Source organism: Rattus rattus, chromosome 14 (assembly GCF_011064425.1).
Source record: "Rattus rattus isolate New Zealand chromosome 14, Rrattus_CSIRO_v1, whole genome shotgun sequence".
NCBI classification, from domain to species: domain Eukaryota; kingdom Metazoa; phylum Chordata; class Mammalia; order Rodentia; family Muridae; genus Rattus; species Rattus rattus.
Genome location: NC_046167.1, coordinates 5814837 through 5842107, shown reverse-complemented (window position 1 = coordinate 5842107; position 27271 = coordinate 5814837). Strand labels below are relative to the sequence as shown.

General features: G+C 42.2%; 1 protein-coding gene across 1 annotated transcript in view; it reads left to right on the top strand.

Annotated features, from left to right (window-relative positions):
• Mllt10 (MLLT10 histone lysine methyltransferase DOT1L cofactor) overlaps positions 1 to 27271 on the top strand; it is a 125762-nt gene that overhangs the window by 42165 nt on the left and 56326 nt on the right. Inside the window, exons 6-8 of the mRNA XM_032885013.1 lie at positions 7845 to 7948; positions 9263 to 9356; positions 11906 to 12001. Of these exons, the coding sequence (XP_032740904.1) occupies positions 7845 to 7948; positions 9263 to 9356; positions 11906 to 12001 (294 nt within the window). The remainder of the gene's footprint in view (positions 1 to 7844; positions 7949 to 9262; positions 9357 to 11905; positions 12002 to 27271) is intronic.

Below are 27271 nucleotides of genomic sequence, written 5' to 3'. Positions count from 1 at the left end.
CTTCTTGTCCTGCCTGGCTTCACTCAGCCACGGCTTATTCCCCTCTGTGGTTGATCTTCATTTGTGCTGACATCAGGCAGCAAACAAGGCACATTGTAACACTTGTATTGCACTGGCCCTGACTCCCTAGTGTGGAGACTTTCCTTGCTTGGTCCCTCATTGTTTTAAGAATAAAATATTTGAAGAGGAAGGGAGAAGGGGTGGAAGGAAGAATGAATTACCTAGTTTTAAATTTTAATCTCATCTAAGTTAATTTTACAATGTGGCAAAATATGTGTTCTTTCTTTCTCTGAATTGGTTAGTAAGTTGTTTTTCTTTGGAGACAGTTTCTTTGTATAGCCCAGGCTAGCCTCAAACACAGATCTGCCTGCCTCTGCCCCCCAAGTACTAGGACTAAAGGCATGTGCCATCACTGTCTTGTTTTATTTGTTATGTATCTTTAATTTTAGAATTTCATATATAGTCAGTGCATTTTAGCTGTGTATAATCAATCCACTCTATTCTTTCTCTAGCTCCCAATACACCTCCCGCGCCCGCCTGCCCCCCCCCCCCCCACGTCTCATTCCTAGCTTCGTGTCATCTTTTTTAAAAAAGAACTCAGGTTTAGAATTAATGCTACTCAGATGCAAATGGCTGTGAAGCCATCTCCTGGAGCATGGTCAAGCTACCCAGAACCACATTCCTGAAGAAGACCCTACCTCCCTATCAGCCATCAACTGCCCATAGCTGCTCAGCCCCTTGTTGATTTCTGGTGGAATGGACGAGTTTGGTCTTACTCAGGCCTTGGGTAGGCGTGCGTCACGGCTGCTGTGAGTCTGTGAGTGCAGCAGCCCTTGGAGCCTGGAAGGCTCTGCGTAGCAGCAGCAGCAGAGCTCCCAGACTTGTGGATCTTACTCCTACCGGCTCTGTTGTGTCCTGCCCCCGAGCCTCGGAGATGGGGCGTGTTGTACATGTCCCATTTGGGCTGAGTCTTCCACAGACACTCTTGCTCTTTGTCAAATTGTCTGAGCTAACAACCATCCACTGCAGAAGGAAGCATCTCTTTCCAAACTCTGGATATAGCTGCTTAGAAGGCAGTTTGATACTATTTCAATTTACAGAAATAAAGTGGGGATGGGCTAGGGCCTATACATTTTTCCTGATTCTTGTCCAGATTTGCCATAGTGGGCATAAGTTTCCTCGTACTGGAGCAGACCTTAAATTCAGTCCGACAGCAGTTGTTTGCTCCCATATTACTGACTATTGATAACACTATGGCACTGGTCTGGCTTGCCAGTCTGATTGTTATAGCTCACGGGGTTCACAGCTAGGTAGAACTGTGGATGGCTTTTCTCCCCTAGAAGTCTACATGGCACCTTTTGAAACTGTGAAAACCAGCCAGTCGGGAGTAAGCTTTCAATGTTTTTTCCATGTCCTGTGAACCAAATTATGTTGGAGAGGAGTTTGAGTCAGAACAGCTGAGTTGAACCAGCCAGCCTGAGTTCAGAAAGAGCTGGAAAGGGTGAGCTTGTTCAGTAATAAGCCTCCAAGACAGCAATTGCATCTGGCGAATAAAGTGACTTTTCCAACTGCTTGTACTGCTTCGGGGATTTCTGGACTTCCTGGAGCAACAGTGGAAGGAGATACTGTGAAGGGTAATGAGTACAAGGAGAATGTGGATTTAAATGGGGACGGGGACAGGGGGCAGGACAAAGAAAGGTATAGGGAGGAATAATTAAAGAAACTTGAAAAGTTGTGCAGAAGCCTACTAGTTTATAACCTTCAAAGAGCTTATTTATTTTTGGTGATACAAAGTATTTTTGAGAGAGGGAATAGATAGTCAGTGGGTACAGCTGTCCTCAAGGCTGGCATTGTATTGCTCAGTTCTTCTAGCTGCCTCTTGGATGGATGGATGGATGATGGGTGGATGGATGGATGATGATGGATAGATGGATGATGAATGGATGGATGGATGGATGGGTGATGGATGGATGGGTGATGGATGGATGATGGATGGATGGATGGATGGGTGGGTGATGGATGGATGATGGGTGGATGGATGGATGGATGATGGATGGATGGATGGATGGATGATGGATGATAGATGGATGGATGCATGGATGGATGGATGGATGGATGCAGGTCTTCACCTTCTTCTGGAGGAACTTGAGCGCCCTCCTGTGTCTTCGGAGTTCCCGAGTAGCTGGGTGGCGAGCACCCACACCGTGGAGGAGCTCTCACATAGCTCCTGCCTTGTCGTGTGAGGGCCCGGCGTGTTTGGTGAGGTGCTGGTCATCCTGGGTCATGACTGTTACTCTCTCAGGGTTTTGTTTTTGTGTTTTCCTCCCCAACTAAAGATCTGTTTGCTTCCTCTGCCCAAGTCTGGGATAAAGGTGTGTGCCACCACTTGAGGCTGGCAGCGGTTCTAGTTGTGATCAGGCTGCAGCCACTTTTGATAATTCTCTACCTGTAAAGTTTTTAAGAGAGTTTACCCCACCCCCCATCATGTATCAAATTTAATTTTAAATTTTAAAGCATTTACCTGCTCCTCGTTACAAGCTGTAGGGAGAGTACAACAGGAATGTGTAAAGAACCTTGTACATCCAGCTCCATAGCAATGAGGAAACAAGAAAACGTGTTTGAGATGCAACAGCTTACGGTAGTGGTGTTTGCTCTATGAGCGCATGTTATGTTACACAATAGAGTATGTTATATTTCCTTTAAAATTTGATTTTGATCCTGTCAAATTGCTGGAACTTCCTAACTTCTTTCACTTCTTTTAAACTAGGATTTTCTTCATAAAAACTTTGTGTGTGTGTGTGTGTGTTTGTGTGTGTCTCACAGTCTTACCATGTATCCAAAGTGTAGCCTGTAATATACGTAGCTTAGGCTGACCTCAAACTCATGATCCTTCTGCCCAGTCCTTTGAATACTGGAATTAACATGTCCCAGCAATGCTAGAGTGTGCTGTAAATTTATTACCCAGTTTGCATCTGTGCTCAAATTGTATCTTTTGTCTTCATATAGACATTACCATTTACTGATTGGGGGGGGGAGGGTCTGCCCTAATCCATTGTGTTGTCTGCTATGTTATTTTTTTTCAGAAAGGATCACTGGCAACATTATAAAATTAGGAATTACAGCTGTTAAAACATTGTTTTGTTTTAAATAGGCTCTGTGGGTAAAGGTACCAAGCCTGCCAACTTGAATTTGAACCTGAGGACCCATTTGATATAAGGAGAGAACTGATTTCTGCAAGTTGTTTCTGATCTCTGTGTGTGTGCTTTGTGGCTTGTGCCACCTACAAAATAAGTGTAAAAGTCCCTAAAATGTTAGTTTACTCAACACATAACATAGTGTAACTTGTAAATAGGTGATCACATTTATATTCCTTTTAAAATATCTGGAGCCTATTGCAGGTTAGGACTTTCCACACTGTCTTAGACTACTGTTGCTATAGTGAAATACCACGACAAAAGCAAGTTGGTGAGAAAACAGTTTGGCTAACATGTCTGTATCATAGTCCACCACTGAAGGAAGTCAGGGCAGGAACCTGGAGGCAGGAGCTGATGCAGAGGCCATGGAGGAAGGAGCTCAGCCTTCTCTCTCATCAACTCTGGGGTGGCCCCACCCACAGTGGGCTGGGCTCTTTTGTATCAATCACTAATTAAGAATATTCTGCCAGATCTTATGAAGACATTTTTCTCAATGAGGGTCCCTCCTTTCACATGACTCTAGCCTGCGGCAAGTTGACATAAAAACAGTCAGTGTAACTACATACACAAAGTTCTGTCTATAGCAGTGTGCTTTTTGGCCTTTCTCAAATTACATGTTCTTTCTATAAGCAAAATACATTCATTTTTATCTCAGCATTCCCAGATCTTAAGCTCCACGCCTTTGCTCAGTATAATAATTCAGAAAGTCCTAAATCTTTTTTTTGTAAATCATGGAAGTTAGATCTGGATAGGCAATGTTTTCCTCAATTTTTGAATCTATAAAACAGAAAGCAAAAGGTATAGTATGGAGATTCTCATCCCAAAATAGATAAATTGTAAGAATGAAGGAAGTCAGTCAGTGTTCTAAAGAAAGTATGAGAACCCAAGTTGACTCTCCAGAAAGCACATACAGCATTGGTACGATGGCACGTGCTGGTAATCCACATCTGTTTTCCTTGTGCGTGTGTGCGTGCATGCGTTTTCCAGATCGAGGAATCTATATCTCTGGGTATAAAAAGAATTATAAGTTCTTGCTTGCCCATGTAATAGACACACAATCTAGATACTTTATTTACAAGCCGTAGGCCTATGTTGGACCGGTTGTGAACCTATTTTAACTCACATCCCAATATGCCCCTTGTTAGACGTTTCTCCTGCCCATGTGCTCATTGTACATCTCTTCTCAGGGAGGCTTTCCTCTCTGTGGCTTTTCTTTTCTCCTTGTCTCTAGGCAACCCACAGCCAGTTAACTACAGACCTGCCTACCTCTGTCTCCTTGGCAGTCCCAGCGCCAGCCTTGAATGATCACTCACCTTGGGATTGAGTTAATTTCCTCATTTGCTGTATGTGGGTATCTCCTCTTAGGGAGGACAACCAGATCTTGGGGGCCAGCGTTTAGCATGAGCTCATAGTAGCACCAGACCAACCCTGACATCTGGGGCTTGCTGGCCAGTTAGGCCAGCCAAATTGGTGAGCTCCAGGTGAGAAACTTTTATCTCAGAAATCAGAGTGAGAGCATAGCAGAAGACACACACACACACACACACACACACACACACACACACACACACACACACACACACACACGAGTATGTTTAGTTAAAAATGAAACAAGGCTCTGATTACCTCATTGTCTAGCAGGGTTGTGTCTTTTCTAAGGATTCATTGTGTTCGGTTGAGGACTGTATTGTATCTTTTTGGGTCTCTCAGATGTAGGGCCAGCTGTCCTGGAACTCAATATGCAGACCAGGCTGGCCCTCAAACTCACAGAGATTTATCTGTCTGCCTCTTTTCAGGAGAAAACTGTCTTCAGCAAAAGTCCACACACTGTTAGTCATGTATTCAGTATCACAGTTTTTTTTTTTTTTTTAAATAGGGTTTTGTTTTGTTTTCAGATAAAGTTTTATGTTTTAGACCAAGCTAGCCTTAAACTCATAGAATCCTCCTGCCTCTGCCTCCTAAGTGCTGGGATCCAAGGCTTGCATTACCATGCTCAGCCTTATACTCTGTCTCTTTTAGGGAAGTGAGCATCCACTGTGATTTTTCTGTATTTTTTCCATCTAGACTTAGTTGTTATTCGAGCCTGAAGACTTCCCTGTAGTTTCTTTGCATAGTTTGTATGCAAAGGCCAGAGAAGGAGAGAGCTTCATGTTATTTCTGCCATTAGGAGACTTTTTTTTTTTTTTTTTTTGGGGGGACCTTTATTGTTATATCTTAGGCTCAGGACTTTTTCTTTTTCTTGCTGTCTTTTGGGAGCGGGGTCCTTCCCTAGGGGTATTTTTTCTTCCCCATCTGTCTCATCTGCTGCCACTGCCTACTCCCTGGTCTGTGAGGCTTAAGCCGTCCTAGAGATCTCCATCTGCTTCTGCCCCGCTCCTCAGTGTGTGATTATAGGTAGGTAGCACCACGCCCCCACCTCCACCCCTTTAAAAAAAAACAAAAACCCTCTTAATGGAGATGCCTGTTATTTGCGTCCTTGGCGGTGTAGTTAATTGCCTATTCCCAGAGGGCCTAGAGCATTTAAAAGTAGTGTCTGATCGAACTGTGTGGCTCAGTGCCTTCCTTCAATGGTGCCTGCATTTCCAGCAGAGATTCTTGTTCGTCTCCCTTGTTCCAGTCTTCTGTGAAGTGCTGTAGAAAGCAGTGTGGGAGGAGATGTGATTGCTATGTCATTATTGCTCACTCTATGCAAATATGCTAATATATAAACAATCTTTGGCAACTTTAAACCCTAGTTTTGGTTTTTTAAAAACATTTATTTAAGATAATTGGTGCTGGTGCACATGCCTTTAACACCAGGGCACTCAGGAGGCAGAGGCAAGCAGATTTCTCTGTTTGAGGACATCTTGGTCTACAGAATTAGTTCCAGGGCAGCCAAGGCTACACAAAGAAAGCCTGTCTCATAAGTAACCCAAAAGATTTATTTATTTTGGTGTGTTGGTGTTTTGTCTTCATGTTAAGTGCACTAGTACATGCAGTTCCTCTGGAAGCCAGAAGGGGACATTGGATTACTTGGAACTGGAGTCACAGAAGGCTGTGAGCTGCCATGAGGGTGGTGGGAATGGAACCCGGGCTCTCTCTAAGAGCAGCTGGTGCTCTTTACCACTGAGCCCTCTGCCTTCCCAATTTCTCTCTCTCTCCTTAAAAAATTTGAGACAGGCTTTTTGTTATTGTTTGAGCTCAGATTGGTTGTAACTGAAGATAACCCTGATGGGATTGGGATGTTTTAGGATGATATGGGGTGGTATGGGTGTAGACTGAAGAATGGCCTTGAACTCTCGATTTTCCCGTTTCTACCTTCATCTGTGTTTCATCATGCCCAGCTTTGTTGTTTTTGTGAGGCAAGGTCTAAAGTAGTTCTGGCTGGGCTTGAACTTGTCATCTTTAGGTGTAGACTACCACAACTGGTCTGTTTCTGTAATTTTTTTTAAAGTTATTTTATTTATAAGGCTGTATAAATGTGTATCATTTGTGTGCTTTGTGTCTACTGAGGCCAGAAGAGGGTTTTGGATCTCCTGACACTGGAATTAATGAATAGTTTTGAGTCAACATGTGGGTTCTGGGAATTGATCCTGGGCCCTCTGGAAGAGCAGCCGGTATTCTTAACTGCTGACCCATCCCTTCATCCTCTTCCTGGTTTACCTTTTAAATGCCTGTACTGTTAGGCAGTCATGATTATGCCTTTTAAGTAGTTACTTGTACATATGTGTAGAGGCCAATTGCCAACCTCTGGTGTTGTTTCTCAGGTGCCATCCATCTTGTTACTTTAGACAGGTCTCTTACTAACCTGAAGCTTGCTGAGTAGGCTAGGCAGGCAAGCTGCCTGGTGAGCCAGCCCCAGGGGTCTTCTGTCCCAGCCTCCTAGACTGGGACGTATGTGCAGGGCTCAGTGTTACTACTCTAGGTTACATTGTTATTGTAAGTTACTATAAATGTGTCCTTTCCAGAAGAACCCATCACCTGTTTATTACTTTGAGACAGGGTCTTACTGTCTAACTTAGGCTAGCCTGGAACTTGCTATGTCATCTAGGCTGGCATTGACGATGTGGCTCTTTCAACCTCTAGCCTCTGGAGTGCCGGGATTGTGGGTATGGTCATTACTCTTGGACTCTGGTTCCTAAAACCCCGTTCTGGGCATTGCAGTAGTTGGGCATTGGTCTTTGTGTAAATGGACTTCTAGTTGGCCCTTTATTTTACTCACCTATATAAAATAGTCTTTCTGTAATTAAGTTTGTATCACATGGCCACCCATGATTTTGAGCTGGAAGCCTAGTTTTACATGGAAATGAACAAAATGGCAGTTACGATTGCTGCAGTCTAAAGAAGAATGTGTTTTGCTATGCTAACATGTGCTTTACTTTAGCATATCATGTTACGGGGCCTTAATTTTTAATGTGGAGAGTTGAAGTAACCTTAAGTTCACTCACAAGTTTTGCCCTATAGGATACGGGACATAGCCTACCACAGTGCCAGTGAAGAGGGCTCTTGTCTGGCAGGGTTTGGGAGTCCAGTGAAAGTCTCATGAGAACTCACCTTCTTAAGATTACATAACAAATTTGGTGTTAGCTTCTGAAGATTCTGTAAACTGCAGACTCATAATTAGGTGTGTCTGACTTTTGTCTCACTTTGTCCTCGTCTCTTTCTCCCAAGACTTGCTATATATGTGATGAGCAAGGACGAGAGAGCAAAGCGGCCACTGGCGCTTGCATGACATGCAATAAACATGGATGTCGACAGGCCTTCCATGTAACATGGTATGTTTCCACCACAATAACATTGGCAAACACGTTCTAGAATATGACATTGAACATCTACCCACCTGTGTAGTGCTGCAGAGCATTTTTTTGGAATAGGTTTTCTGTTCAGTGCTGAGGATCAACTGAGTACCTTGTGGATATTGTTAAAGCACTGACCCAGCCACATCCCAGCCCTCTTTATTGTTTTGACCAAAAAAGCATACGTTGCTCTTGCTTACTGTGCTGTTATGCTGGAGCAATGAGAACGCCCGGTGGCAGAATCCTGTAACACCTGCTACTGGGGAGTGAGGCAGGGAGATGGCCAATTCACAAGGCTGTGTGGGCTGTAGAATGTTCAAAGCCACTTGGACAAGCTCATGAGAGAGAACGTGTGCTTTTAAAGCTGGTGAGGTGACTCAACAAGGAAAGGTCCTTGTGTACCAAGCTCAATGACCAGGGTTTAATCTCTGGACCCCACATCGTGGAAAGAAAGCCACCTCTCCCAAGTTGTTCTCTGACATGACAAATGCAGGTCAGGGGTGTACCCCTCAAAAACACACTGAATGCATGAGTAAAGACAAATAAAGCAAATGAAAGGGGGTAGTAGTGTAGCTTAGGAACGTGCTCGTGTAGCCTTCGAGAAGGAGAGCACCGTGTGCATCTGTACTCCCTGCCGTGGTGCTGTTGCACACCTTCAGTGAGGCATGATCTTTACTTGCAGCAATATTGATGTGAAAAGTGAAAGTTAATAATCGTGAAGAGAAAAGGGATATTTAGCTGTGCCCCTCTTGCTGTTTTTATATCACTATTTGCTTTTTCTAATATTTTTAAAATTATAATTATCTTAATAAAACACCGTTCTGTTTTCATGGGCTCTCATTGTTACCCAGCCTGTTTCAAACTCCTGGGCTCAGCTAGCGCGCCTGAGCACTGAACTGCAGGCGGGCGCTGTCCTTATGTGCAGCTTTTAAAGCCACACAATTGCTACTTGGTGACATAAAACTTGATACATGTTAATTCCTGATAGAGACGAAGAACTTATAAATATAACCATAATTTTAAAGAATGGTAAATTAATTGCAAGTGGAGGTGAGCTATCCTTGGCTACAACTCCAGTAGAGCCTCTCTGTTTCCTTCCTTGTGTTAGGGAGGGAGCAGGGGCATGAGTAGCCCTCGCACATAAGCAGGTTGCTTCCAACAGAGCTAGACCTCTAGCCCCCTTCTGACCTCATTTTCCTTTACGTGGTCTTACAGGTGTCAAAAAGTTAATTTTCTATGCTTAACTGTGTCATGGCGTGAGTTGTGCTGACCACCTTGGCGTTGATTTTGCAGTGCTCAGTTTGCCGGGCTGCTTTGTGAAGAAGAAGGGAATGGCGCGGACAACGTCCAGTACTGTGGCTACTGTAAATACCACTTTAGTAAGCTGGTAAGAGGTGACACCATCACAAAAAGGGCATAAAACAAGTCACAGCATAGTCACAGGTGTCCTTGATTTTCGTGAAGATTGACTTCATTTAGCTTGCTGGGTGGCGGCGGCGGTGAACATTTCTAACCCCAGTGCTTAGGAGGTAAAGACAGGCGGACCTGTGTGAGTTTAAGGCCAGTGTGGTTCACAGAGAGAGTTCCAGGTCAGCCAGTGCTACACAGAGGAATTAATAACCCTGTGTTGGGGGGGGAGGGAGGGAAAGACATTTAGCTTGTTCTTTCCTTTTTTTAAAGATGTCTGTCTGTCTGTCTGTCTGTATGTATGTATGTATTTATTTATATATATATATATATACTGTAGCTGTCTTCAGACACACCAGAAGAGGGCATCAGCTCTCATTACAGATGGTTGTGAGCCACCACGTGGTTGCTGGGATTTGAACTCAGGACCTCTGGAAGAGCAGTCAGTGCTCTTAACTGCTGAGCCATCTCTCCAGCCCTAGCCTGTTCTTTATTGACAATGGAAAGAACTAGTCATTTAAAAAATGTCCTGCTTTCCTGTAACATTATAGATTAGTATTTACTAGTAATCGATAGCAAAAGCATTTATGAGGAGAGCATTGGTCTTTTGAGAAGTGTTTATTTGATTGTTGAGTTGCTTTGACTTCCTGTTTGTAATGTCTGAAATTCACCACTCTCCTCATCCTCCTGTTTTACCCATTTTATTCATTATAGGCCTAACTTTTCTTTTTTATTTATGAGGATATAGTGAAGTAGAAATAAGGCTGTTTTGTAGCTTGGCTAGAGACTTTGACAAAAGATATTGAGACCCATGTTTGAAGATTTTAAGATTTAGTCAGATTTCAGGATTATAAAAGAGTCAGACTTGGATGTTTAAAACTTTTTGAAGCCTTTGCCTCCTTTTGTTTCTAAACTTTTTGAAATTTTGTGTGTATTAGTGTTTTGCCCACCTGTGTGTGTGCACCACATGTGTGCTGTGAGGTCATACAGACGAGAATGCCAGCTCCCCTGGATGGAGGGTTGTGAGCCCCTGTGGGTGTTGGGTACTGAACGTCCCTGAACTTAGATCTCGCAAAGAGCCGCAAGTGCACACAGTTAGACACTTTGGATTCTAAGTACTTATGTCCATTTTCCTTTGAAAAATACATGTTTTTTAATGCTCCAAGGATCTTCACACAGTTCTTCACTGTATGGATTCATATGCCTAGTGGTTCTCACACAGCATATTGCTGTGGTATTTCTCATGAAATGATGCATGACTGTACCCAGAAGTGCATATCTTTTTCAGTGTTTGCTCACGACTCATCTGTCTTATGGCTGATGGAAATGGACTGTTTACAAGAAGTTTAGATAGTATAAAACTGGAACGTTTGAAGCTGGGTCTGGTCATGTTTGTGACCCCACCTACCCACCCACCCTTTGGAGGAGGGAGGACAGTGAGTGGTTCAGGAAGTGAGTGAGAGTCTTGGTCCTGGTGTGTATTGTTGAAGGCCGGCCTGGCTGCCCGAGACCGTAAACAGACAGAATAATTCTGACATTTGTACCACTAGGTTTTTCTCATCACTGATTATTGATGTGATCCTATTTGCTAGTTGTAAAAAAATGTCAGTCTGGTTAGTAAATGTAACTTAAACTTGAACTTGTTTTACAGTTACTTCACAAACTAGTTTAAAACCAGTTAGTTATGGTGCCAGTTGTAAGCATTTCAAACAAGTCTTACCTTCAGACTGCAGCATGCAGTCCTAGATTTTAAAAGAAATACTTTTAAAAATGCATGGCTAACACTGACATTTGTCTAAATTTAAGTGACGTGTAGAGGTGAGTATGTAGAGAACTCTTTTTCTCAGTATTGAAAGTGTTTCTTGCATTACTACCGGCATAAGGTAACTGTAAATGTCGACTTCCTGTTCTCGCAGGCTTGCCCTGTTTTTCTCCTGAGTCCCAGGTGGTGGGTGTGAGCCCCTGGCCCCAGAGGCAGTCTTGTTTAACATGGCGTCTTTGGTTAAAGCTTTCCTTTCCTTCCTTCCTTCCTTCCTTCCTTCCTTCCTTCCTTCCTTCCTTTCCTTCCTTCCTTCCTTCCTCCCTTCCTTCCTTCCTTTTCTTTTTAAGTGAATTTTGAGAATGTAGTAGTTTATTTAAAAGCAGGGCTGTTCTGATACTTTGGAGGAGGACAGAGTGTCTATGTAGCCTTGGATGACTTCTCTCTCTGTAGTCCATGCTAACCTTGAGTTCAGAAATCTTCCTGCCTCTGCTTCCCTAGTGCTGGGATTAAACATGGATGCTACTGTGCCTGGCTTGTTTTCACACATCTTAATTAATATGCAAAAATATGGCATTGGTGTTAAATTTAGGATTATTTTTTCTTTGTAATGCAGTGGATTGTATTAAACTCTTACGTAAATTGAAATACTGATTTTTTTAAAAGAATCTTTAGACATTTAAAAACATTTTATAGTGAAAGTAGTTTAAGTCTAATAAAGTGGATTTTTTTATATACATATACACATATGTATATATTTTCTTTTTTAGAAAAAGAGCAAACGGGGATCTAATAGGTCATATGATCAAAGTTTAAGTGATTCTTCCTCTCACTCTCAGGATAAACATCATGAGAAAGAGAAAAAAGTAAGTGGATTTGTTGTTGCTAATTATGTAGCACATCACTTAATAAACATTAAAAATCTTTTTAGGTAAAATTGTTTTGTTTTTTTTTTTTTTACAGCTAAATGTGAACATTGAAATTCAGAAAAATTTGGCTTAATAGAATATTAAATCAAAGACTAGGTAGAAAATAATGCCATATTTGTAAATATGGTTTGACCATTGGAATTAAAGGTTTACATACAAGTTGATTGCCAGCATGACAGTGATTTCTTGCATGTGTAACCGGTCATCTTACAGAGCCTTGTGCTGACCTGAGCAATGGCAGTTTGCTGCTGTGTATCACTAACGGATTATTTCACGTGTAATGGTTTTCTCATCAGCTTTCCTCCTGTGTAATAGAACAACTTTGAACTCTAAATATTCTTGCCTGGTTTTTATTTTTCAGTGATGCTAATTTTTTTTTAGTGGCCAAATGTATCATTGTTTGCAAATGTTTTGCCTTTTTAATTAAAATACTAAATCTTGCTTAAATACTAATCTTCTGATTTACCTGTTCTCTGCTTACATTTTTATTTGTTTTAAAGGCTGTGATTAATTTTTATTAATTAAAAGTGAATATCATAGAATTATTCATATTGATTTGTGAATAAGAATATATTGGAGGTACAGCAAAGGGATAAATTCAATTATCTTAATGGAAATAAGGTAAAAGGGCATCTTAAATGGCGAATGTTTTTATACAGTTGATATGGGCTTGTTTTGAAACTATGTCTGCAGATTGCATTTAATTATGTGAGAATAAGGCCACTATCTGTAAAGTGCTTAAGATTTGGAAAATGCTAATGTATAGTTATCTTAGTACATTTTGGTTTCAGTTTATATGTTTATACCTTTATAATATTAAATCTTCAACGCTTTAGTTTCAAGAGTGTTTTTACTGTGACAAAAATAAGTGCAGTTTTATACTTAACATAGGTAATATGGTGTGCGCACTGGGGGGGGGGTCTCTGGAGGCCAACAGTTACACGTGTTTCTCTTAGGAAGCAGCTTTGTGATAAGTAACACCAGGGCCAGGTTCCTTGTTTGGATTTTGGATGATTAGAATGACAGGAGTTGGTTTAAAATATTAAGGGTTTTAGTGTTAAGTGATTCCTTGTGAAAGTACGAACTGGCGTTTTTGTAGCTTAATTACATTTGGTCTTTAGTTGTATTTCGTGAGCATTGTTTTGTTTTAGAAGTGAGCATTGTGCGGTGATGGTGGTTTGAGTGTGTGCTCTGCTGTGTTGTTGAGGACGGTTACTGGCAGATAACACTGTTGACGTACAGTTTAGCGCTGTGCTGGCCACTTACCTCCCACAAGTGAATGTCAATTTTTATTTTACCAAACCTTTGTAAAATTGTTGTGGAATTCTAGATTTAAAGTGTTGTATTTAATTCCATTTGTTTAGGTCTACATTTTAGATTTGAAAACAATAATTTAATTTTATTTTTAGCATATATTAAAAGTAGAACAGTTATTGTTTTCCAGCCTAAAATCTACAATTGTCTGTCTTCCTCTGGTGCTAGTAGTGGAGCCCAAGGTCTCAGGCATGCAAGACCAGTATTCTGCCAGCTGAGTGACATCTCCAGCCCACATTTCTATGTTTTATTAGTAATTGAGGTTTATTACACACATCCATGGGTTAAACCTCCTGTAAGTGCTATCATTAGACTTACTAGCTTGCCTTAGTGTCGGACTTGTAAAGTCTGTTTATGACGTTAAGCGATACCATAGTTGAACTGATGGCGGTGTTGCAGACAGATCTTTCCTCCATCTTTACACTTACTTAAGAGCTGTTCTCCCTGTAGTAAGGGGAATTGAACTGTAAGCTGCCCCAGTTCATCACTCATGAGACAGAGTGGTTCTTTCGGTATTGATCATCATGCGAGTCTTGCACCCTTGTGTTTGAATTGTCGTCCTGCCTCGTCCTCTGCAGTAGCTGTACAGGCCTGCATCACACTTTACCTGGCTGTACTCGCTCGGATTCTAATAGTTAGGCCTGGATGGTGATATAGTTGTGTAATTCCAGTACCCAGAGAATAAATTAGGAGGGTCAGTAGTTCCAGGCCTGCCTGGGTTACTAACAGCAATTACAGATAAATATTAGAGAGAAAACATGGCCCTGTGTGACCATTTACACCCTTATCGTATCAGGTGGAACGGGCAATGCTGAGTCAGTGTGTGGCAGGTCTCTGTAGATCGTGTGCAGGTGCTAAAGCATTATGTGTAAGAGATGTGAGTGTGTGTGTGTGTGTGTGTGTGTGTGTGTGTGTGTGTGTGTGTGAGAGAGAGAGTCATACACAGGAATGTGTCCTGGAAACAGCCCATGACCAACCTCGGGAATGGTAATCAGATGATGTATTTCATCGACATGTAGCATTCAGAGCCTGTGCATACTTTGGTATTTTATTTATTGTCTTTTCTTTTTTTTTTTTTTTTAAAAAGAGAAGGTCTCTTTTAGACCAAGCTAGCTGTCAATTCTGATCTTCTACCTCCCAACTTCTGAAAATATAGGCATGTGCATTCTATCCAGCAGACATTTGTAAATTTTGGTAATACTATTCTTTTTGTTTTATTTAAGTTTTGTTTCTTGCGATCAGCTTTTCTGTGTAGATGTGGCTGTCCTGGAGTTCACTGTGTAGATCCACCTGTCCCTGCCTTCAGAGTCCTGGGGCGTGGTGTGCCCCTCCCCCACTGGCTGACAGTAGTGCAGCTTTAAACGCGTGTTGTGGAAGGAAGCACTTTTGCCTCTCCATCATGGAGCTCGATTTGAATGTTTGCTTTTAGTAACGTGTGAGGGTGCTGCTCATGGACTGCGTTTAATACTAACTGTCTTGGATTTGAAACAGGACTGGCAGTGTAAGGAAGACAGTGCTAAGTGTTGCTTTTCCAACAGAGTCCCGAGACTGCAGAGCCAGCTGCTGTAGTGAAAACCTACTGGCTCAGAAAGGCAGAGGAAGTACCTACTGGTCTCCTACTCCACCAGCATCCCCGAGAGAGAAGCCCTTCTCCTTCCCCACACTGTCTTAAACACCCATCCGCTCAGAGATGCTCCTTCTCTCCCTGCCGCCTGGTTGCTTGCGGTTGACTTTGGTTAGCGCTTGTTTACAGTATGCTCCTGGGTTAAAGGTGTTGGTACAGTTATGCCACACCAAGAAAGGTCTGTCCTGTTCACTCTGTCTGGGTTCACAGTGTGATCAAATATCCTGCAGCAACCAGGTATATGTGTGATTTTCGATAAACAAAAATGGAACAAAACCAAAAATAGAGACGATAACTCTTTGATCTTATTTATTCATTAGATGATGTCATGCAGTTGTTGAGCTGGCATCACATCACAAGCTGGGACTGTGGGCGGCTACACTTCCCTGGCTGTGTTTGTCAGCATATGCTACCTTCCTCAGAATGCCCTTCTTCATACCTGTCTATAGTCTACAGTGGGTTTTGAGGATACTCACTCTCCAGTACTCGTTGTCGTCCCACTGCCTCTGACTGCCTTCCTTTACCAACTAGGCTCCTCTACTGTGCCTTGTTTGTTTTGTGTGGGGCGGATGACCCAGCGAGTTTTAAAAGTGATTCTAGGACTATAGATGAAGGGTCATTTATAGGTTCACAGATACGCACAACTGAAGAAAAAATGTTTCTCTCCCCCAGCAGCTATTAACTGCCTGCCTATGTAGCATGTGACTTAGGGAGAGCTGGGCCTGCACGTCTACATTAAATGAAAAAAAAGACGGTAAGCAATGGTTCAGAATGCTTGCTGCTCTTCCAGAGGACCCAGTTGCATTCTCCGCAGGTGGTGCTTTGCCAGCTGTTCATAATCTCCCTCCAACACGCATGCACACAGGCAAAATACCCATACACATGGAAATAAACACAATTAAACTTAAGAAATGAAGCGGTTACCCAGTTTCCCTCCCAGCCCCTGCTCCTGGAATGACGAGACTATGTGATAACGCCGCCATAAGCTTTGGCTTGTCTCTGACTTGCTCTTAACTTAGCCCTGTCATTCTAACCTGGGTTCAGCTTTCCTCTCCTTGTCTTCTCTCGTCCATCTCCTCAGAGTTTCTCCAGTGAATTTCCTTCCCTTTCTTCTCTTCTGAGTTCAGTTACCTGCTGGTTTACCTTGGGCTCCTCAGCCTTCCAGCTGGAATCTCCTGGGCTTCTCACTCTTTCCCAGAATTCTCTCCTTCCCTGGTGGATGTCTCCTCTACTTCCTGCTTCAGCTTATGCATCGCCCATAAGCTTATAAGAGATTCTCTTTACAAGAATCAGTTAAATATACACAGGTTTTGCTTTTCAGGGAACTTTTGTGTGACCAAAGCCTTATTTGAATGGGTTAAGGAATACAGGTGTAGTGGCTTGTGCTTTTAATCATAGTGCTAGGGAGGCAGAAACAGACCAGCCTAGTCTGTATAGTGAGCTTCAGGTCAGCCAGAAATACTCATTGAGACAATTGATTAGAGATGGCCCAGTGGGATAGAGTGCAGTGCAGGCATGAGGATCTCAGTTAGGTTCATTTCCTAGCACAGGGTGAGAGCCAGCTGCAGTGCTGCTTGCCTGCAAATGTGTGGGGGAGGGAGAGACAGGTGGATCTTTGGGGATCATTGGCCACCTAGTTTGGCTGAAGCATCTCTTATACACATCACCTATCAATGAAAAAAAAAAAAAGCCTATAAGCTGAGGCAGGAACTAGATGGGAAATGGGTAGGAAGAGACAGTGTCGTGGGCTATGGTGAGAGGTGAGGAGACACCAGGGAGATGCTGAGGAAGGAGCAGGCTGGGACTGAAGGAGAGGTGAGTCACCAGCAGGAATGAGCTCAGCTCAGGTTAAAGGGAGGCATGAAGCTGTCGGTCTGTCTGACAGGCTCCTTCAGTAAACTAGAGCTCACAGATTTGGCTAGATTGCTGGTCAGTAAATCTTGGATCCTCTTTCCGGCCGCTCCCCAGTGCCGGGCTGGCTTGCTTGCCTGCCTGCTTGCTTGCTCTCTCTCTCTCTCTCTCTCTCTCTCTCTCTCTCTCTCTCTCTCTCTCTCTTTCACGTTTTTTTTTAACATGGGTGCTGGGGATTGAGTTAGTTCCTCCTTGAATGTTCAGGGAGGCAATCCTTGATTTTGGTCATTCTTGTGTCTTTGTCTGTTGATCGTATCTTGGGTTTTTCATCTTAAGGTACATTTGATTTTAATTATTTGAGATTTTATTTTTTTAATGAAAGCACTCGGGGCTATAAAATTCACTTTTAGGACTGCTTTCATTCTATCCTGTTGGTTTTGATATGCTCTGTTTTAGTTTTAACTAATTGAAGTTCTTAAAAAATTTTTGTTTCCTTTTTTATTACATCAAGGATCCATTCAGTATTGTGTCATTTATGCTTCATGAGTTTATTTTTGTGGTTTCTCTTGCTGTTCGTTTCTATTTTATCCCTTTCGTTCAAATAGAATCCAAGTAATTTCAGTTCCCTATAGTGTCACTTTTTATCCCATTAATGCTATGTTTCAAAGAAAGTCCCATGGACTGCTGAGGGGAATGTGTACTGGGTAATTAATGTCTGAATAGAATGGTCTGTAGATAAGTGTGCGGTCCATTTGATCTGTGATGTCATAACCAGTGTCTGTTTCTGGTTGCTCCCTTCCCATCCCCTGAAGATGAAAATAAGGTCTTGAAGTTCCCATGCTGTCTCTGTGTGGGTGTCATGCTGTGTCATCATAACTAGAATTGTTTGTCTTCCAACTCCTAGTTAATCCAGGCTTACCTCAAACTTGAGATTCTCCTATAGATTTGTACCACCAGGACCAGTTACTGTTTTCATTTTTATCGTGTTCTTCCCTCTCACGCTGCAGGCTGTGTGTTTCCCTTCCTCTCTCCTGCTGCTCTCAAACTGTCCTCCTGATTTAGCCTGGAGAGTACTTGGGAATTTATGGTTTTTGTTCACATCTGGTTCACAATAGCTCATACGTAAAAAATATTTTCTGGGGGTTGGGGATTTAGCTCAGTGGTAGAGCGCTTGCCTAGCAAGCGCAAGGCCCTGGGTTCGGTCCCTAGCTCCGAAAAAAAAAAAAGAAAAGAAAAAAAATATTTTCTGAATCATTAACTACACCCTAGTACTTTCGTGTGTAGTTGTAATAAAAGGACATTTTTAATATAGTTACAGTACCATTATCAAAATAACTATTGTTACAGCTTCCAATCTGTCAGTAATTCTAAAAGATTTAAACAGCTATTAGTTATTTAGTGTGGAGTCTTTTTTTTTTTTTTTCCTATTTTTATTTTTCGTGGTACTGGAGGGGGGACAGGCACAAAATGCGGAGGTCAGAGGTCAGTTTACTTGAGTTGCTTTCCCTCCATTATGATGTGGGTTGTGGAGGGAGACTGTAGCTATTCAGACTTGCTGGCTATAACTCTCAGATATAACCTTGGTTGGCCTGCAACCCATAGCCTCTGTGTCTACTCCCAAGTGTGGGTTTAAAGATATTCACTACCACACCTAGACGGTATTTGAATTTTAACCACTGTGTCTTTCATAGCCACAAAGGAAACTTAAAAATCTTGGTTCCAGATCTAACTCAATGGTTCATGAGGATTATATAATGGGAGTAAGACCTATTTAGTGTTTCCTGGTCTGAAAAATTTGAAACCCCTCACCCCCAACCCCCGGTTGTTTTTCCAGATAACTTCCCTTTGCTTTAGCTTTTCTGAGGCACTATTTCTGAAGCCTTAACAGTGGATTCTGTTGGCATATGCCTTTTTTTGTTTTTTGGTTTTTTTTTTTTTTTTTTTTGCTGGGGTTTGCTGGGCCAGCCCTGAACTCAAGATGATTCTCCTCACTCAGTTCTTATGCACACACACATACACAGGCATGCATGTTGAGAGAGAGAGAGAGAGAGAGAGAGAGAGAGAGAGAGAGAGAGAGAGAGAGAGAGAGAGATATGAATATATTAAGAGTGACCCATAAGCTGTATGGTCTGAGTAGTCCAACAATGACTGTCTGTTGAGAGAAGGGCAAAGATGTGTTCTTTGTTCTGTCAGACTGAATGTCTCAGCTGAAATGCCAGATAAGTCCTAGAGAGCTGCTGGCCTTTAGACTACATTAGAATCCTGAAATTATAGACATTAACTGTGGTGTAGGCTTTTATGGTTGTGCTGGGGTCTGAAATTTGGTCTCCATGTGTCTTAGTCAGGTTTCTATCCCTGCACAAACATGATCAAGAAGCAGGTTGGGGAGGAAGGGATTTACTCAGCTCACAGTTCCACATGGCTGCTCATCACCACCGGAAGTCAGTGACGTGCATCTGTCCAGCTGACATCACTCTGCCAATCAGCTCAAGTCCTTGGAAGCCGCAAGGAACCGCAGCACCACCAGAGAAGTTTGGGTGCGTTCCTCTCTGGGGAGTCCTGACAAATCCAGCTCCGCTGTGCGTGTAAGGTGGATGAGTACATGTGCTGTTGGCAACGACTCCTTCATGAGTCCTTCCTTTCACACGCTTGCTTTAGCACAACACCCTCTCTCCTGTGTCTGCTTCAGCTAGACACTTCCTCACATGCGTGCTCTAGCAAAACACCATCCAAATGACTTTTCAAAGAACCCTTAAGTTTCCACTTGGATTTATTGTGTGCATGTATGGTCTGAGTGTTCCAGGCATGTGTAGAGTTCTAGAGGACAGCTTGCTGGAGTTTGGTTCTCTGCTTTTGCATTGTGTGTTCTCAGGATTGCGTTTAGCTTGTCAGGTTTGGTGGGACGTGTGCCCTCACCTGCTGAGCCATCCTATCAGCCCTGTGAACAGTCTTGCTAATGCCCATGGAGACTTTTAATGATGGCCACATGAATACCCTGTAAATTTTGTTCACTCTAATCACAAGTGTCTTGTATTTTGAGGTTTTATTGCAAGAATATCTTAGTCCTTTTGAGGACTTTTCTATCTGCAAATCTTACCATTTACCTTTTATATTATGACATATTAGAATTTATTGGCTTTAAACTGCAATAAAGATTATGATCCTGTAGTTGCCTAGAGATCAGCCATGGGAGCTTAGCAGCTATTTTAGCTCAGCATCTCTCATCCAGTTTCTTTGACAATGTTGGCTTAGAGATGGGGTTTGGAGGTGTGAAGATGAAGTCAGGGAATAGGGTGACAGTAGAGTTTCGTGAAGGTGTGAGTGAGGATAGGACGTCTTTAAATGCCTTAGTGTGGTTTTCAAGCTGTTATTAGGAGACATTTTGCCTAGTGGATCAATTTCTTAGGACTCTGAGTATATGACAGTGACACCTAGTCTTTTCTAGCATGGACAATTTTCTTTTTCCTTTTCTTTTTTTCGGAGCTGGGGACCGAACCCAGGGCCTTGCGTTTGCTAGGCAAGTGCTCTACCACTGAGCTAAATCCCCAACCCCTAGCATGGACAATTTAAGAGAAAAGCAACAGTTGCCATCCTTTTCCTTTCGGAATACTGCGTTTTCGAGGGGTGATTGTGATAAAATGTATGTGAGGTAATATTTTTCATTTGATTCTTACTGTTGTATTCTCAGTTGTTACCCTGTGTCATTCATGTTGTCAGTAGATACCTGTTGGTACTGTAGGTCAGTGTTGGTCAGGGAATCAGAGACATTACTAGGGGCAGAGGTCTTTGGAGATTTGGACGGTCAGTTTTAATAGCCAGCTGACATGGTCGTGAATCACTCAAGAAGGGGGAGGGTCCTCGCGAAGGGTTGTCTGGATCAGGTCATGTGTTTGCCTAGGGAATTGTCTTGCTTGCACTCATTGCATAGGAAGATGACTGCCCGTTCCTGTTGGCATTGGACCCTGCATTTATTTGTAAGAGTGGAGAAAGTGAACTAGTGCTTATTTTCATGTATTGCATTCATTGCTGTCCCTTCTGACTGAATGTAATGTGGCCGTTTCTCAAACTTCCGTCTCTGGAGTTAGAATTGAGAAAGGTAGTTTTTAAGGTTTGTTCTTTCCTTCTCTTTTTCTTGGCAGTTTGCTCTACAATCTTCCTTTTCTTCAACAGTGGAGATAGGAATCTACAGAGGTAACTGGGGAGTGGATTAAGGAATGGAAAGAGAAAGTAATTGTCTTTTGGAGTGAGTTAGTGCTAAAGATGCTATTGGAAAGTTTCAAAATAGTGATTAGAGCAGAAGCTCATTGAAGATTATAGACTAATAAAGACCATGATACAGTTTGAGTAACTTAATTCTTTGAAGATTCTTAGATATGGGGCTGGAGAGTTAGTTCGTCAGTTAAGAGTACTGGCTACTTTTCCAGAGGATCCAAGTTCAGTTCCCAGCATCCCCATGGCATCTCCAGTCTTGGGCCTCTAACTCATTGTTCTGGCCTCCATGGGCATTATGCATATGATACACAGACATATATGCATGCAGAACATCAATGCATACAAAAGAATAAAAATAAGTAAATATTAAAAATATTTTAGGATTGAAAGAAATGAATCTTTAAAAATCTTAGCTATGAAAAAGGGTCTATATGTGAAGAAAATACCGTTGGCTGTAATTGGTCCAGAAAGGATCAAAGAAGCCTGAGGGAAGCCCGTTACCTTCTGGAAGGTGATGCTGTGCAGAGTGACTGTAAGGGTCGGGAGGCACGTAGCCTTCAAGGCTGTTTATAGTCAGAGTTGAAAGTGATGCAGGGGAAGCCAGACCTATAGAAAATATTGGAGCTAAGGTCCTAGAAGACTTATGACCTTTATTGTTCCTGATGTTATTTGTGTTTTTTTTATAATATCAGAGGATATTAGGTTGATATAGTGTTAGGGCCTTCACATTTACAACTCTTTCACTCTTCTGAATCAGAAGAGCTAGATAATGTAGGCATGAATTTTTTTCAACCTGCTTTAGTAAGTGTTCAACCTCTCCTAGCCCACCACTCACCAGAGGTAGTAGTGGAAAAGAAGAGTTATTAGGACATGGGGGTGGGGCGGAGTACACCTATTTAGAAGTAGTTCTTTGGGGTGATTCCAGTGTTCGTTGTTCTCAGTCCAGTTCACTAGCAAACACCAAACAGGACCCAGCAGCTGCAGCCACTGATGAACCACAGCTGCAGCCCAGTGCACTCAGCCAGGCACCGCGTGCAAACCAGCACCTGTGTGTGGTGCAGTCCAGAGGAGACTGCCTGAGGCGGGGGCTCTAGTGCTCCTCGGAAAGTCAGTGTGCTGGATGGTGCTTTTCGCTGGGGTAGACATGTGAGGAAGTGTCTAGCTGAAGCAGACACAGGAGAGAGGGTGTTGTGCTAAAGCAAGCGTGTGAAAGGAAGGACTCATGAAGGAGTCATTGCCAACAGCACATGTACTCATCCACCTTACACGCACAGCGGAGCTGGATTTGTCAGGACTCCCCAGAGAGGAACGCACCCAAACTTCTCTGGTGGTGCTGCGGTTCCTTGCGGCTTCCAAGGACTTGAGCTGATTGGCAGAGTGATGTCAGCTGGACAGACTCAGGTACTGAGGCAAGACCTGTGGAGGATACAGAAGGTAATGTGTAGAGGGTATAAATAGAAAAGGGCAGTGGCGTCTGAGCTTGGCTTGATCAATGCTTTGGTCTTGTCTTTGTTGCTGATCTTTGCTTTTCTGAGAAAGACATAGCCAAGAGCTTTCCTGGTGTTCCTGGCAGCCCTGCTCCCTCCTGCTGACTCACGCTGATTGAGCAGAGGCCTGGCTGTCTCTGCTAGACAGTGCCACTGCGGCCGATGCCTGCTTGCTGTCCATCTGTGATGTGTGTGTGAGTGGATCGAGCTGCTGATTCCCAGACAACACACATGGGAGTTGCTCCCAAGAACTTTTCTAAACAGTTTCCCTTCCTCCGTACCCTTTCTTTTCCACTACCTCTCTGATGGGTCCTTGGCTACCAGGGGGATGAGGGAGATGTTGGGGAGGTTAAAGCGTTTAAAAACCACCATTAAAGGTTGGAGTTGAAAGAATCAAAGTCACAGTGAGGCTCACGGTTGGCTCTGGTCTGTGGAAGGGTGGGAAAGTGCAGGGACCGATGAGGAACGCTTTGGCGAGGTTCCTCTCTAGCGTTATCAGTGAAGCTCAGCACAGAAGTTTACGGTGAACCAATGTGTGTGTGTCTTGAGCAGCGAGGTGCAGCAAAGCTAGCCAATGCTCGGACTGTCGTGGGGTCAGATTTACATTCCTTGTAAGCATCACGGCTTTTCAGTCGTGTCTGCCCCAGCAAAACATGATTTGACAGAACTGACTTTGCAAAGAGAGCAGAAATTTCCTTTTTGGGTCAGTTTTATGGTAGCAAAGCGGTCGTCAGCGTATTGGTGTTTTCTGTGTCGTCTGAAGTCTTGGTCTCCATGGAGCAGTGCAGAGGTCAGTCGCCATCTCCTCCTGGGATCTGTTGCATTAAAGCAAAGCACCCTGGGCTTAAGGCCTCTAAAATAAAAGCACGGATGCATTTCTTCCTATATAATTCCTATTCTGGGTTTAGAGGCTATTGACTTTATAGATAACTGTGAAAAGATAGTCAGGAAAATAGTTGCTTTACTTGAAAGAGTAAATAAGCCTAGTGAAACGACCACATCTGACTTGGACCCAGGGAAATGAGTTTATTTAATAACTAGCTATTCAGAAATAAGCGATTAAGTAGGGTTGTTTCTGTACCTTACAATGAGCACGTTTCGAGTGGCTTTATATAGTGTTTACTTTCTACTCACAGCCGAATCCAAAAGTGGACTTTTTGATTGACAGTTTTCTTCCAAATAATCAATCTGCTCTTTTTCTTCCCTCCCTCCCTGCCTCCCTCCTCCCCTTGTTCCCCGTCTCTGTTGCTGACCAAGCCAAGCTGGGGGAGAAAGGGTTTCTGTAGCTCACTGTTCATCGTTGTTGGAAAATGACACAGGACAACTGGCCTAAAGGCCAACCCAGTGATGGCCTTTCTTTCTCTGAGCTTCAATTCATCTCTAGTTTATGCCAAACCTGTAAAAACATAGCTTAATAGAAACCATAGTGTAGGTTAGGTGAGAAATCCTGGCAGTCTCCAGGAGAGGTGGAGAAAAAGGCATGACCCAGGACTAAAGGTCCACTAAGAAAGGAAAACACAGCGCACCAAGGATGGAGGAGGGCTGCTGAACTGTGGGAAGAGCCCCGACCCTGCTTTTTCAAACCCTGCTTTTTTATTTTTATGTCGCACCTCTTGCTGCCACGCTCATTTGTATTGCCCTTCCCTGCTGAAAGCATTGTGCACCTACCTTGTTGGACCTGGAGGTTCCATACATTTCCAGTCAGACTATATAATGGTGTAGACCTAGTAAAGATGGCTCTATCTGACCCCAAGGGAAGCTGGATCATTTCTTTGCTACATAAAGGACCAGGCTTTGGTAAACAGTGGTTATCTCTGCAGCCGATCTGGGGAATTCAGTTTGAGACAGGCTTTTATATAAGAGCTCTTGTGTGGTTGAGGAAGACCTGAACTTGGCTTGTTCTACACTTCTCTATCCTGTTCTTGAAGCCTTGAATAATAGAAAAATTTAAAAAGCAGAGAACATGTTAAAAAAAAAAAACTCACTTAGTTCAGTCCAAAATAGCTGTTATTACTAGTAAATATTGTAGATTTTTTTCTGTGTATACACAGATTAAAAAGAATGGTTAGATAAGAATATTAGATGAATTAAATAGATTATTTTGATTTTCAAGTTAATTTTTTGTTCAAGAAATTTTAATTCTTCCAAGATCCTTTTAAGGCTAAGGATAGAAATCAGAAAAATATAAAATATTGTAAAAGTAAAATTTTCTTCTAGTTTGGATCTTAAGAAACAATTAATTCTTCCAAGATACCTCTAAGGCTAAGGATAGAAATTAGAAAAATACAAATATTATAAAGGTGAAATTTTCTTCTAGTTTGGATTCTTTAAAAAATGTATGTGTGTCTATGTGTGTCTGACTTTATGTGTGCACACTATGACCATGCGGGAGCCTGACAGGGTAGAGGACAGGGTAGGTCCCCTAGAACTAGAGTCTGTAGACTGTTGTGAGCTACCGTGTTAGTGCTGGTAATTGAACTCAGATTCTCTGTAAATAATAGGAACACTGAAATTAGGGTGGCTGAAGGAATTGAGAATGCCTTTCTCTTACTTTTGTGTGTCCATATTTGTGTGTGTATGCATGTATGTATGGAGGCCAAAGGTGGATAGTGGACGTCTTTCTTGATTGTGATTTTGTTATCCTTTGAGCAAGGTCTTTTCAATCACAACCCAGAGCTTGCCAGCTGATAGAGTTAGTCTGGTTGGTCAGTTTGATCTGTGGCATAGTTAATAAGAGAGTTAAAGAAGTATGTGAGTGTTTTGCCTCCTTGTCTGTCCATGCACCATATGTGTGTCTAATGACTGCCAAGTCCAGAAGAGGGCATTGGGTTTCCTTGCATCAGAGTTAAAGACGGTTGTGAGCTGTCATGTGGGTATCAGGAATCCAGCCTAGGTCCTTGGAAAGATTAACCTGTCGTCAATTCCACTTATACCCATTAAAACAAAACAAAAGAAGACAATGATAATTAAAGATTTTTTGTAAATTATAAACAATCTTATTTTTAAATTGTTTTAAATAATTGGTTTTTTTTTTTTTTTTTTCTTTTTTTCGGAGCTGGGGACCGAACCCAGGGCCTTGCGCTTCCTAGGCAAGCGCTCTACCACTGAGCTAAATCCCCAACCCCTGTTTTTTTTAAATAATTTTTAAATAATTGTTTATTTAAAAAAAAAAAAAAGAGTTATAGGTGCTGAGAGTTGGAACTTAACCTTGTCGTTGCAAGAAGAAATTCCATGTTCATTTTCCTGGTTTTTTCTTTTTGCATACATATTTTAAGGATTTATTTATGTACATGTGTGTTCTTAGTGCCGTCTTACACACGTGGAAATAAAAGGATAATTTGCAGGAGTTAATTTTCCTTTCCCGATGTGCTTCAGCCTGACAGTAAGTATCCTTACTCACTGAGCCACCTGACCAGTCCACCATGACATTCTAAAACAAAAGTCGCCCTAGACGTTTTTTTCCATACTTAAGATGATGCTCTTTCCCATGATCCTTGACAACCATATAAGACTTTCCCCACACGCCTCTGCTGGACGTGCAGGTTGTCTCCTTTCTAACCCATTACATGTATGTGTTCCTGTGTTTTGCTGAACTGCAAGATTGTGTGTACTTCTTTTGATGAAATTACAAAGTGAAAGGTTTGGGTGAATACTTGCCCTATTAATGCTCTTTCTACTTTGTTTGTTTGATTGTTTGTTTGTTTAATGGCCTAGTGTGTGTGAAGCTTCTTGGATTGGCTCTCTAGCTCCACATAAAATGCACATACTGATTGACATCTGTAGTGCTAACATTGGGGAGGTGGAGGCAGGGCAGTCCAAAGGTATGCTGCTTTCTAGTCCATATTGGGTTTGAAAGCAGTCTGGCATATATGAGACTGTCTCAAAGGTTAATTATGATAAAAATTGAAAAGCCGGCAGGCCATGGTGGCCCATGCCTTTAATCCCAGCACTTGGGAGGCAGAAGCCGGCAGATTTGTTGAACTGAAGGTCAGTATGCTCTACAGAGAGAGTTCCAGGTCAGCCAAGGCTACACAGAGAAATGGTTTCTCAAAAAACAAACAAACACCAAACAGAAAAAGAGAGAAACACGGAAACATTCTGATTTCTTAGATTTTGATTTTTACCCCCCACCCTCCCAGGTCTTTGATCATCTACATCTGACATTTTACGGTTCTGGCCTCCCCCTCCTTTTCCCATTCTGTATACCCGAGCTAGACTCGTCAGCTCTCGTTTGCTTTTATGGTTAATTTTTTTTTAAATTAAAATCAGATAAAGAGATAAAACAAACTTACTTTGTTCTACTTTTACATTAACTTTTTATTATCCTGTTGCCTCTGTGTTTTGTTTTATATTGTCTAGATTTTTTTCTGAAATCATTAACTGGTTTTAATAGTGTTATTAAATAAGTTTAGACTTATGTCATTTGATATCTTTCATCATCACTTATTAAATATTGTTTTATAATTGAGTCTATCCCTCTTGTTCTATTAACCAATTAAAGTCCATTGTCTTTGTTTAAAAGTTTTTTTTTTTCAGTTTGTCTTTTTTTCAGTTTGTCTTTTTAATCACTACTTTGATCGACATTATATAAGCTGTTGATTCCACTGCAATCCATGTACACTGATCATTGAAGTTTGACTTCAGGATACATTTTTTGATGTTTCACAGTGCCCCGTTCCAAGTTACTTTTTGATTTGCTTTGTGTTATCTGTGTCTCTC